Raw genomic sequence first — 12,252 nt, forward strand, 5'->3', positions numbered from 1 at the left:
ACTTTTTTAATAAATTGCTCATCTGCTTGGTTTGGTGACTTCTTTCTAGCAGCAGTTCTTAAACTGGGTACTTGACCCCTCGGCAGACGACAAGGGTCACAAGATTGCTTTTAAGATTATTCAACAGGCTAGAGATTCACAATTAAGAGTAAGTAAGTAAAGTCGTCCTCCAAAGTAAAGCGATGAATCGTATTCTTCGTCTACGCAAACTCAGATGTTTCCAGCTTTATTAAAGAAAGCAGTGATGTCTTTACACCCGGACTTCATCAGATTTAGTTTACCGATACCAAATCAGCTACATTTTTACACCAAGTGATGGACAATGGGCCAGTTTTGGTCACTTAGATTGGTTTAATTGTTGGGTCTAAGTGTAGATTGTTGGATATTATATTTTATAAAATGGCTTGGGTTAGGGTTTAAATAGGGTCTGAGTACTTTCTAAATTCACAGACGGTGCTCGGGTATTACAAAAAAGCTTCTTTGAGTGTCCAAAAAGGTGGAAATCTGGACTATAAGCTCTCTCTTAGTCTCTCAGACACGACCGATTACTACTCCTTTTTAAAGATCCTTCATACATCTGAACTATACACTGAAGTGCCAGAAAAATTGGTACAACAGGACTGTGGTGCCTGGTGGTGGCTCCATAACGGTATGAAGTTATGTCTACGAATGTCTCTGACAGGGGCCTCCTTTCTGAGAAGTTACACCTGTTCATGTCCTGCATTCACCTGACAGGACAATGCGCCGCCATACTATGGTTAGAGGAACACTAATTTGAGTTTGGGGTACCAGATCTCACAGAGATCCTGGAATTTGCTTGTTCTGGAACACCTTCCTGCAGGAAGTAGGATGTTCATTGCATTGAGGCTAGAACAGTCTCCGCTCCTACAGGAAGGGATTTTTTTAAGCTTGCTTGATTTTGAACAAACTTTTTGCATAACAGTCCTGACCTTGGCATAAAGGCTGTCGCTTCATTCCCATCGTCCTTTGTGATGCCAAACGAGCCCTATTAATACGACCTTAATACGTCTGGTTTAATCCTCCTGAATTGAGGCTAGAACAGTCTCCGCTCCTACAGGGAGGGATTTTTTTTTTTAAGCTTGCTTGATTTTGAACAGACTTTTTGCATAACAGTCCTGACCTTGGCGTAAAGGCTATCGCTTCATTCCCATCGTCCTTTGTGATGCCAAACGAGCCCTATTAATATACGACCTTAATAGGTCTGATCCTCCTGAATTGAGGCTAGAACAGTCTCCGCTCCTACAGGAAGGCGCTCCGCAAGATTATGGAGCTGCCGCACAGCTCCAGGGACTCAGGTTCGATCCTTACTTTTGTTTTCTGTCTAGTACAATTTGGCATGTTCACCAGCTGTCTGTGTCAGTCCCGGCCTGTAATGCAGAATGAGCCCTATTAATACGACCTTAATACATCAGGTTCAAGCCTCGCTCCAGTGTACAACTTTGTGACAAGACTTCCTTAAAGGCATAATTTGAAGTGTTAGATAAGGATGAACTCAACCCCACTGAACACCTTCGGGATGAATTGGAATGCTCCTAGCTAGCCAGGCGTTACTGCCAGTGTCGGACTAACAGGGACAAATTTTCACACCTACCTAGAAGAACAGATCCTGTTATAGCATCAAAGAGCAAAGTTTGAAAATGGGATGTCCAACAAGCTCATGGTTAGTAAGTGTGTCCACATACTTTTGGCCATATAGTTTATAGACCAAAGGGTAATTTTCCTCACACATGCAGCAGCCAACCGCTTCTTTTCACCTGCGAGGGGCGGGTTCATACGAAGATCCCCGTTATCCCTACGGAATATTTCCACAAGCTCTTGAAGTTTACGCCCCCCTATTTCTGCAGTCTGGTGTACCAGTGTACCAGTTTTTTTTTCTCGCATTTTGGTGTATACAGTATTTAAGGCTTACTGTAACAACAATCATTGTTGAGTGATCTTGGACTTTCAGGTTCCAGGTCGCTCTCACATCATAAATCCGTCCTCGTCTCCTACCTGACTTGACTCGAGTCTGGAATCGCTCCGTATGGAAGATTAGCTCCGTATCGCTTTACACTGAATTTCTGAGGGTCTGTATTTTTGCTTTGAGGGCGGAAGCTTAAAGTGGCGTTTCTCCACGCCGATTACCACAACAGTGACCTCCTCACCCCGTAACCCAGATTATAAACGTTCCTGAGTGAGATTCTGAGTGTTTAAAGAAGTCGTCGTCCTTCCGGCTTGTTCTCCGCGATGACATGAAAGCGCGTAGCGTGATGCGGCTTGGTGGTGACGTGACCCTTCATATTAATAGCGACGTGTGGAAGATTGAATTTATGCAGCGCTGCGGTTTCGCTAAGTAGCGGTGTGAGATGGCGGCAGCTGCGTGTGGCATTGTTAGCGATTGAAGCTGCCTGATCGTGCTATGAGTAGCTGAGTAGCTGGTTGGCTTTGGGTATAAGCATCTGGGATCTCGGCTTGTGTGTCAGCTGATTGGTGGACTGAGTAGCTGGTTTGCTTTGGGAATAAGCATTTAGGAATCTCGGCTTGTGTGTCAGCCGATTGGTGGACCGAGTAGCTGTTGGCTGATCGCCTTTCTTTAGTTTAGTGAGGTTCCTCTGCACGTTGGGTCCCGTTTTTCACAGCTGATACGCCACTTTTGTATCGGCCCAGACGCCACCCCATTACACAGAGCTCCGACCGTCAACCCTGTTGAAAAACCGCAGGGCCATTTGGAACGTCGAACAAATAATCCACCCAACAAAGAAGAATAAATCCATCTGCTTAATTAAAATAACTGCAGATTTTTACCTCACAGTTCCAAACTGGGTAACATATGCCGACCGCGTAAAGCTATCTTATTTTATTTCTATAGCGGATCCGCATCCAACATGGCACGCATCCGACAAACACACCTTAGAAGCCGTGGCTGGTAATAAGAGGACGTGAATCAGCGGGTGTAAATAACACTTTGGCTTCTCTATCCACTTCACCATCGTCTAGGGTGTCAGGGTGTCGTTAGTGCGAGGGATCTATTAATACCGAGCCATTTAACGTTAGGCCTATTTTGCATGCGAGCGAACCAGGTTGCCAAGAGGTTACCGACCCACAGGAACAGGAAAGGAAAAGGCAGATGGAGAGATGATGAGGTGAAGAGTTCATCACGGGACGCCAGGACGTTAAATATCAGAAGAGGACCAGATAGGTGATGAGCGATACGCTGACGAATGTAACCCGAGCTTAAGAAAGCAGAGAGGGTTGGGGTTTAAAGTACGGTGGGGTAATAAATATCTCTGGTAAGCGGTGATGAATGGCGCGCCGAGCCCCGCTGGCTTCTCTTCACGATCTCCTGGCTCAGGTTGCTCTGTGTTAAAAATATTAAAAGCGACTGAAGTTATTTACATTGCTGTTTATTAGAGTTATGTAAACTGCAGGGCTCTGATCGTGTGCTGAGTATAATCACGCCTGCAAAACTGCACGAGCAACAGTTATACATGCCTATAGGGGGGATTAATAGAGTGTAAATGTGTTGCTGATCAAAATTCTTATTATTATTTCATTTTCATCGACCACTTTATCCTGGTCAGGGTCATGGTGGGTCCATTTCCACCAGAAAATACTGGGCACAAGACAGGAACACCCTGAGCAGAGTGCCAACCATCATGTATAGATGCCTGGATAAGTGATAGCATTAACTATTACTACTTTTTATAATTATTATTATTACTATTATTATTATTATTATTATTAATTATTATTATTATTGTTATTGTTATTATTATTGTTATTATTATTGTTATTACTGTTTTTATTATTATTATTGTTGTTGTTGTTATTAATATTATCATTATTATTGCTATTATATTTCTATTATTGTTATTATTATTATTATCATTATTATTACTGTTATTACTTTTATCATTATTATTACTATTATTATTATTATTATTATTTTCTTTAATTATTATTATTACAGTATTATTATTGTTATTATCTTTATCATTATTATTACTATTATTATTATTGTTATTATCATTATTATTATTACTATTATTATTTTCTTTAACTATTATTATTCGGTATTATTATTATTAATGTATTATTATTTTATAACTATTATTATTATTTTATAATTATTACAGTATTATTATTATAAGTAGTGGTAGAATTACTATTATTATTACTTTTGTTTTTATAACTATTATTATTATAAGTATTGTTCTTGTTATTATTATTACAGTATTATTATTACAGTATTGTTATTAGTAGTAGTAGCAGTAGTTGTGTTGTTGTTATTATTATTATTATTATTATTATTATTTTTATTATTATTATTATTATTATTATTAGTAGTAGTAGTAGTAGTAGTAGTAGTATTACTATCAAGCAATTAATCAAGATGCAATGAAATGCGCTGTTATTATCTCTATTCCTGTACCCCACTTTAAACTTAGAGAGGTGCACATTTTTTAAAAATTGCACTTAAACCCCACAACTACCAGGTTGCCACTGTTGGGCCCTTGAGCAAGGTTCTTAACTCCCATTTGCTCTACCCAAACCCTCAAAAGCTTCTGCTAAATGCTGCAGTTGTAAATGTACACATCAGCTGGTTAAAATAACCACAGTAGGTTTAAAATTCCAGCAGAAAATCTAATGCACTGAGGCGCGTTTCTCAGTCTGAACGCCTGGCGGTGCTGTTGAGCTATTTTTCAAGCTTTTATGTTAACTCGCACCGTCAGAGAGTCTCGTCCTTATTATAGCAGAATATAAACGCACTTTTACATCTGGTTCTATTCTGTTAGTTTTATTATATTTATATGTTTGTAGCTATTTAATAATTATTGCAATAATTAATCAATACAACGGTAACAAGCATTGGAAATTATAGCAGCCCTAGCTGTAGCCATGCACTGAATATTGGGGGAACAATCGTATATCGACATTCCTATACATGTCAAATATTTTATATATAGAAGGGAAGTGTATTCTTATCATTATTACTATTACTAATAATAATAATAATTATTATATTATAATATATTATTATCATACATATCCAAGTTGATAAAAAAGCAAACCAATTATTGAAGAAAAGAAATAGGTCTGTTGTCCTGTGGGTCCAACTAAACATTATTATTATTATTATTATTTTTTTTTATTTTTTTTTTTATTTTTTTTTTTATTATTATCATCATTATTCTCATTATTACTATTATTATTATTATTATTATTATTATTATTATCATCATTATTATTATCATTATTGTTATTATTATTATTACTGTTATTATTATTATTATTATTATTACTATTATTATTATATTATCATTATTATTATTATCATTATTGTTATTATTATTATTATTATTATTAATAATTATTATTATTATTATTATGCATTTGATCTACCCATTATTAGTCAGTATACCGGGTATACTTTATTTCCACTTATTTCCATCCACGTTGAGTTAATACTGATACTGTAAAACAGCTCAATCTACAAATAAATATATTGTCTTAAGTTCTGGGGGACAAAACTGACCTTTCCTTAATATTAACTTCCAATGCTACAGCTAGCCTACTAATAATATTACAAATAATAATAACAATATAACAATTATAATAATAGTCACTTACTGTAGACTGTATGTATTGATAAAGCCACATTACAGTTGACAACCAGCAACTACACGGTTGTTTGGCGATTTTGTTGAAGCACATGTTTAAATAAAGAAATAACTGCAGTCAATTAAGTTATAGTTATTGTTGTTGTTGTTTCTTACATCATGTCAAGTGTTATCTCAATGTTGTTGTGAAGCATTATGGTCAGGTACTTATGTAAACTCTACTTTTGCTAGTAAAAAAAATGCTACTAATATAAAAATTATAATGATGTTGATGCTGATAGTGGCAGTGATGAAGGTGGTGATGTTTCTTTAATATTCCCCCGGATTCTCCAGTTTCCTCCCATGAGCCCAAACACATGCAGGCAGGTCAATTAGAGCTACTAAAATTGACCTTAGTTTGTTTGTGTGAGTGTGTTTGTCTTGTGATTGACTGGTGACCTGTCCAGGGTGTTTCCTGCCTTTGGTCCAATGAATTAGATGCACTGTGACCCTGACTAGGATGAAGCGGTGATAACACAGACAGTGAATAAATGAAAACACTTTGTCAGCTTGTTATAAAAAATATATATTATTATTTACTACCTATTATTATCTTCATTATTATTTGCTAGCTATTATTAGTACTATTAATAATATATGTACTACCTTTTATTATTATTAACTAGCTGTTAGTAGTACTATTATTAATATTATTTACTACATATTATTATTATTATTATCTAGCTATTAGTTGTACTATTATTAATATTATTTACTACATATTACTAGTATTAGTAGTAGTGGTAAGAGTAGTAGTATACAGTAACCTACCTAATATTATTATTATTATTATTATTATTATTAACTAGCTATTAGTAGTACTATTATTAATAATATTTACTACATATTATTAGTATTAGTAGTAGTGGTAGGAGTAGCAGTATACAGTATCCTACCTATTATTATTATTATTATTATTATTATTATTATTATTATTATTATTATTATTATTATTATTATAACTATTAACTAGCTATTAGTAGTGCTATTATTAATATTATTTACTACATATTATTAGTATTAGTAGTAGTGGTAGAAGTAGTAGCATACAGTATACTACCTATTATTATTATTATTTTTATTTAATATCCATTAGTAGTACTATTATTAATATTATATAGTACCTATTATTATTAGTAGTAGTAATAGTAGTGGTACAAGTAGTGGTAATTACTATTATTATTATTATTATTATTTACTAGCTATTAGAAGTACTATTTTTAATATTATTTAATACATATTATTATTATTATTATTGTTTTTTTACTATGAATATTTGAAATGCAGTTATTTTAATCTAATCCTGTTTCTAGATACTACACACTTCTACATACTTATAAATAATAAAAGTATATTAGTAGTAATACATTTATTATACTATATTTAAGGCATTTGTACATAGTAGTATGTGTGTGTGTGTGAACAGCAGGGTTTAGCCTAACTAACTATTGTAGCCTAACTACAGAGGTTCTAGTATGTTATAATACAGCATGTATGTATTATAAATACGTATTACTGTTATGGGGAACGGGGGGCTGGTGTGGTGTAAGGGTACAAGCTACACAGCTGGAAATGACTGTGCCTGAGTGCCAGGGGTTTGAATCCCGGGCTGAGATCACAAATATATGAACCTAAATGGGGACAAATGATTCACCGTGGTGACTCCTAACCGGAGCAGCTGGAAGGAATCGTTTATTGATTCATTCAGTGTTACATAGGAAAGGAAATTTATTCTGTTATTAATAAAGTTTATGGTAGAAAGAATGACAACATGATATGAAAATAAAGCTATTTTATTGTCAAAGCATTCAACATGGTTGGATAATCTATCAAATATTCAATTTCAGCAAAAGGATGAAACACCGAATCTATTCCTCACAGACACAAAATATTACACCTTTGTCGTATTCAAACATTTATTTACAGTGTTGTAAATAGACTTGCTTCTTTAAACCCATAGCTCTAATGTACATGCATTCTTAAATATAGGACCACGTCGGGATCCAAATTATCGTCAACCAGGTTTCCATGACGCTGAACTACATCAGTTCATTTCTGTACATTATACATAAATATTTACAAAATACAAAGTACATTTGATCCCCCCCTTCCCACCAATAAGTGCTTCATCTGATAAATAGATATTATTAAAAGTTGCATTTTCATACACACAGAAAATTGAAAGATACAATCCGAACAAAAAAAATGAGATCACGTGACGATTTCCAGTTTCGGGTCGAAGGTGGACGTCATCCCCACAGTTGGAAAGACAGCGTTCCCCAAAAACAGTCAGTTATGAGAGGTCATGTGACGCGACAGGTGATGCCTCTCCCTGAACGATTCGTTACAAATGGGGCACTTGAGCTTCTCCTCGCGCCGCCTCTTGACCAACGGCTCCATGGCGAATTCCTTTTTGTGGTGCGAGCGCATGTGATACACCAGGTCGGAGGTCATCCGGAAGGAGGCGTTACACTTGGCGCACCAGTTCTGCGCCGGCAAACAGAGGGAGGTGAACGACGGGGGCAGGAGCGTCAGCGCCGAGGGCATCTGCAGCTGCATGGCGCTCGACGACTTGGGCCAGAAAGTCGTCGCGTACATGAACGGGTTCTGCTTGGTCATGCCGCCCGGGACCGGACAGTTGGCACCCAGTTCGGAGCCCTGCAGCTTGGCGCCCAGGTGGTCGGCCTGGTAGAGTCTGCTGGACGACACCGTGTCGCCCACGGCGGGGTGGCAATCCACGCCGGACATCAGCTTGGGCGCCATGATGAGCGGCGAGAGCTGCGAGAACGAACGCGACGGCTGACTGAACGCGCTCTTGCGCTCCGAGCCTCCGGAGTCTCGCGGGACGGAGGTGAACGCGCTGGCTACCGACGAGCTCTCGATGCGCGACTGCGTCGGCTGCGTCTCGCTCAGCACCTGCCGGATGCTCGCGTGCTTCTCGCCGCCGGGCCTCGCAGCTTCCGTCTTGTTTTCCGAATTGAATCCGGCGTTCTTGGAGCTGTGCTTCAACCCCTGCGGCGACTTCTTGACCTCGGTGAAGGCGCTGCGCTTTATCTCGGGCGCCTCCGAGGACGAGAACGGACGCCTGTGATCGTCCAGGCCGTACACGCCGCGGTAATGCTGGGCTGAGCTGGACAGATCTTCCTTGAACTTGGCGGCCGATCCTAAGCTCCGGGCGTGGACCTCCAGGCTGTGCTTTACTGAACTTTCGCTTAGGATCTCGGCCTCCTTGTCAGACGGAGGGCTCCTTCTGTTGTTCTCCAAGTCCCTCGCGAGGTTGTGAAAGTCTGTCACCGGTTTAGCATCCTTGGCGCTCGGGAAACCCTCGGATCGTCCCAATTTCGGGCTGGAACCTGCGGCGGGAAGCCCGACCTGGTCTCTGGTGTCCTTGGGTTCGTCTTCATTGGCCATGATTTGCAGTCTCTTGGTGCAGCGGAATCTCAAATGAGCCACGAACGGGAACTCGAACTGGAACCGCTGACTACAGTCTGGACACAAATACGGTGACGAACCTACAACCAAACAACTACGTTAAGCATCTTGTTCCTTGACACTCTAGATCAGTTATAATCCAATCGACTATACACTGAACTTTACCTTTGCTCTTGAGGTTCCTGCTGGAGCCGAGCAGCAGGAGCTCGATCAGGTCTTTCCCGTACCACACCAGGAGCTCCTCGTCCTTCTCGATCCTCCTCGACGACCTGTAGAAGAGCTGACCGTTCTTGATGTAAGCTTCCAAATTCTGCTCGTCTCTGTCTCTCGCGGACTGGACCAACCGTAGCCACATCAGACCTTCCGAGGAACTTCCGGCTGCCGACGTGTCCACCTACGCCACAGCCATAATAAAAAACAACATGTAACAACCAAAGCACCACATCTGTTTGGTTTTCATAGCTATGGGAAAGAATGGTAAACAAGGCCATAATTATAATATTCATTATTTACCGGACATGCTAGCTTTACGTACTTTTAGGACCTGTCAATGTTCCCATCAATTGTTAACATGGTTAGAATGTTCTAGAATTTTCCCCACCCCCTCTTAACAATACATATGGTCCCACCAAATTTTCAATTCCTGGCTGGAGCCTATCCCAGCTTTTCAATGGGCGCAAGGCACACAGTAACACCCTGGACGGGACGCCAGTCCATCGCAGGGCAGACACACACCTATTCATCTATAGGGCAATTCAGTGTCTCCAATTAACCTGACTGCATGTTTTTGGACTGTGGGAGGAAACCGGAGCTCCCGGAGGAAACCCTCCGCCTGGGGATCGAACCCAGGATCTTCTTGCTGTCAGGCGACAGTACTACCCACTCAGCCGCCGTGCCATCGCTAGGTTTGCATACTGTTAGGACCAGTCAGCGTTCCCATCAGTTGTTGATATGGTTGGCGTTTTATAGAATTTAGGACCATTCCCATCCATTCCCCTCTTCCCGGTAGATACGGTCCCGCCCAATTTTCAATTCCCTACTTTTAAATGTTGTAGAAACAAATTAACTACAGACAAAAAGACAAAAAATGATCTCCACAAATCTAAAAACAGCCGTCGATATAATATACAGTCCAACGATTTCAATATACCATTTTATATCAAATAGAATTTGGTAATGGAAAGTAGAAAATATACATTAAATATACATTTTATTTAATTTAAATAATAAATTTGATAAATGTATGACGTGTTAGAAGGCATTTGAAAAAAAAAATAAAGGCCACTAGGTCAGGTATTGTATTTTTACTACCCTTAAAAACTACCATGAATTCAACCGACAGCTCTAGTAAATTCAACTGTGTATAGAAGCTATTGCTGTAGCGTTGTCAAATCTTAACTCAAATAAGAACGTCAGGCGCATTTCTTACTTTGATTTTCTTTGTTTGTTTTGGTTTTTCTTCCCAGAATTCCTAAAGAAATATACTGTATTAATCAGTAATGCAGTTAGATGAATGGGTGTTGCATAGCAGTGTGTGTTCTAGGAACCTGTGTCAGATCCTTGCTTACGTCTGTGAGGTATTAATGGTCCTGCCCTGCAAACTTAGGGCTATTTTTGTCTGTCAATCTGTGCCACATAATCAGAAGGTTGCCGGGTTCAAGCCCCACCACTGCTAGTGTTGCCACTGTTGGGCCATTGAGCAATGCCATTAACCCTTAGTTGCTCTAGTCGTAATTGTAAGTCGCTTTGGATAAAATTGTCTGCTAAATGCCACAAATGAAACCTTTAAAATTGAAATCTTATACAACACTTGTACCACTTTGTTCCCGACTCCCTTGAACGACAGGTTTTAGTTTCATGACCCAATCCAACCCACATCCATCAAGCTAATATGAGCATCGCTTGGGCATGGCGCGTACCCTGAATATATAAGGCGCGGTCCTCTTGTCTGTGGATTTCAGGGCGATGAAGGCGATGCTGTCATACAGAGAAGTGTGACTGAGCACACAAGGGCCGAATATTGCATTTTCAGGGATGTCACAGGTGGTGTACACGCTGGTAAAGATGTCGGTCAAACACTGCTGCATAGCTTTAGCTTCGCCGTCCCAGGCCAGCTTCTGAGAACTGGACTCCTCCATCATGACCTGTGACGGAAAGAACACAATGAGCCTTTCACATTTAATACATCTTGTAGTTTTAACTTCGATGTAATTAGGCACTATTTTTTTTCTTTTGCGTAATTTATGCGCAAATCGTGCGCAATAATAGATTATACAAACACCATTAGACGTGGCTATCGATGCTAAGCTATCGAGATATTCATTAAAGTGTAAATAAATCTATTTTTTTATTTGCACCTTTTCTAAACGAGCAGAATTTTACTTTTAATGTTTTCTTTTTTCTTTTTAGTGTATATGTTTGTAAATACTTTGCTAAACTACTCGGTTAAGACAACGTGCTTTTTTGGCCATGGTACTACAGTAATTAAGGTGGTAATATTAATATTTAATTTTTAAACCGTAGTTTATTATTATTATTTAATTATTACAATTAAATGTTATTTACTTGTTATTTATATATATAATGCCTTAACTAGCTCATTGCAGCAGTCTTAATATTGTTTTATGTTGTATATCTGCTATTGTTTATCTATCTATTATAAAACTATTATATTATAAATATTAATATATTAATATTATATTATATATCACGTCAGGGTTGTTTTGCAAGGCGGTTTATTTTAACGTTATTTTAAATAATGTGCAAATATGCTACAACTGGAATAAATGGAACGGAAAGCACAATTATTATTTATTTATTTATTATTATTTTTATTATTATTACTAATATTAAATAATAATAATAATACATCCAATACCAGTTACTTTTAATACCCCTCAGACAATTTTTGGCACATTTTAAATGTTTAATATTTTTGGCATTGGAATCACTTTACATTTAAATTTTAATACTCTTTTTTTATTTATTTATTTTCATTTTTTATTATTTTTAAGAAGCACAAAAGGACGAAAATAAAACCCCTAGATGGAACTTTTTAGTCTAGTTTTTAGTATTAGCAGTAGCAGTTGTTGTTGTTGTTGTTGTTGTTGCTGTTTTAGTAGTAGTAGTTGTTCAGGCATCTTTATATATTTTATGTGCT

At 38.2% G+C, this 12,252-nt stretch overlaps 1 protein-coding gene across 1 annotated transcript; it reads right to left on the reverse strand.

Annotated features, from left to right (window-relative positions):
• Nucleotides 1–7,474: 7,474 nt before the first annotated feature.
• Nucleotides 7,475–11,233, reverse strand: prdm8b (PR domain containing 8b). The gene is made up of 3 exons (XM_063018051.1): nt 11,012–11,233; nt 9,258–9,486; nt 7,475–9,172 (listed from the first exon to the last, which is right to left on the reverse strand). The coding sequence occupies exons 1-3, from the start codon at nt 11,231–11,233 to the stop codon at nt 7,950–7,952; spliced, it is 1,674 nt and encodes a 557-aa protein (XP_062874121.1). The 3' UTR covers nt 7,475–7,949.
• Nucleotides 11,234–12,252: the final 1,019 nt, after the last annotated feature.

This window comes from Trichomycterus rosablanca, chromosome 21 (genome assembly GCF_030014385.1).
Source record: "Trichomycterus rosablanca isolate fTriRos1 chromosome 21, fTriRos1.hap1, whole genome shotgun sequence".
NCBI classification, from domain to species: Eukaryota; Metazoa; Chordata; class Actinopteri; order Siluriformes; family Trichomycteridae; genus Trichomycterus; species Trichomycterus rosablanca.

What these genes read in the sequence shown, in the direction of transcription:
- prdm8b (XM_063018051.1), bottom strand. Translation starts at nt 11,233, where the DNA reads ATGATGGAGGAGTCCAGTTCTCAGAAGCTGGCCTGGGACGGCGAAGCT. An exon ending in CCGCGCCTTATATATTCAGG is followed by an intron (nt 9,487 to 11,011) that starts GTACGCGCCATG and finishes GCTGTGGCGTAG; the next exon opens with GTGGACACGTCGGCAGCCGG. An exon ending in CAGGAACCTCAAGAGCAAAG is followed by an intron (nt 9,173 to 9,257) that starts GTAAAGTTCAGT and finishes GTTTGGTTGTAG; the next exon opens with GTTCGTCACCGTATTTGTGT.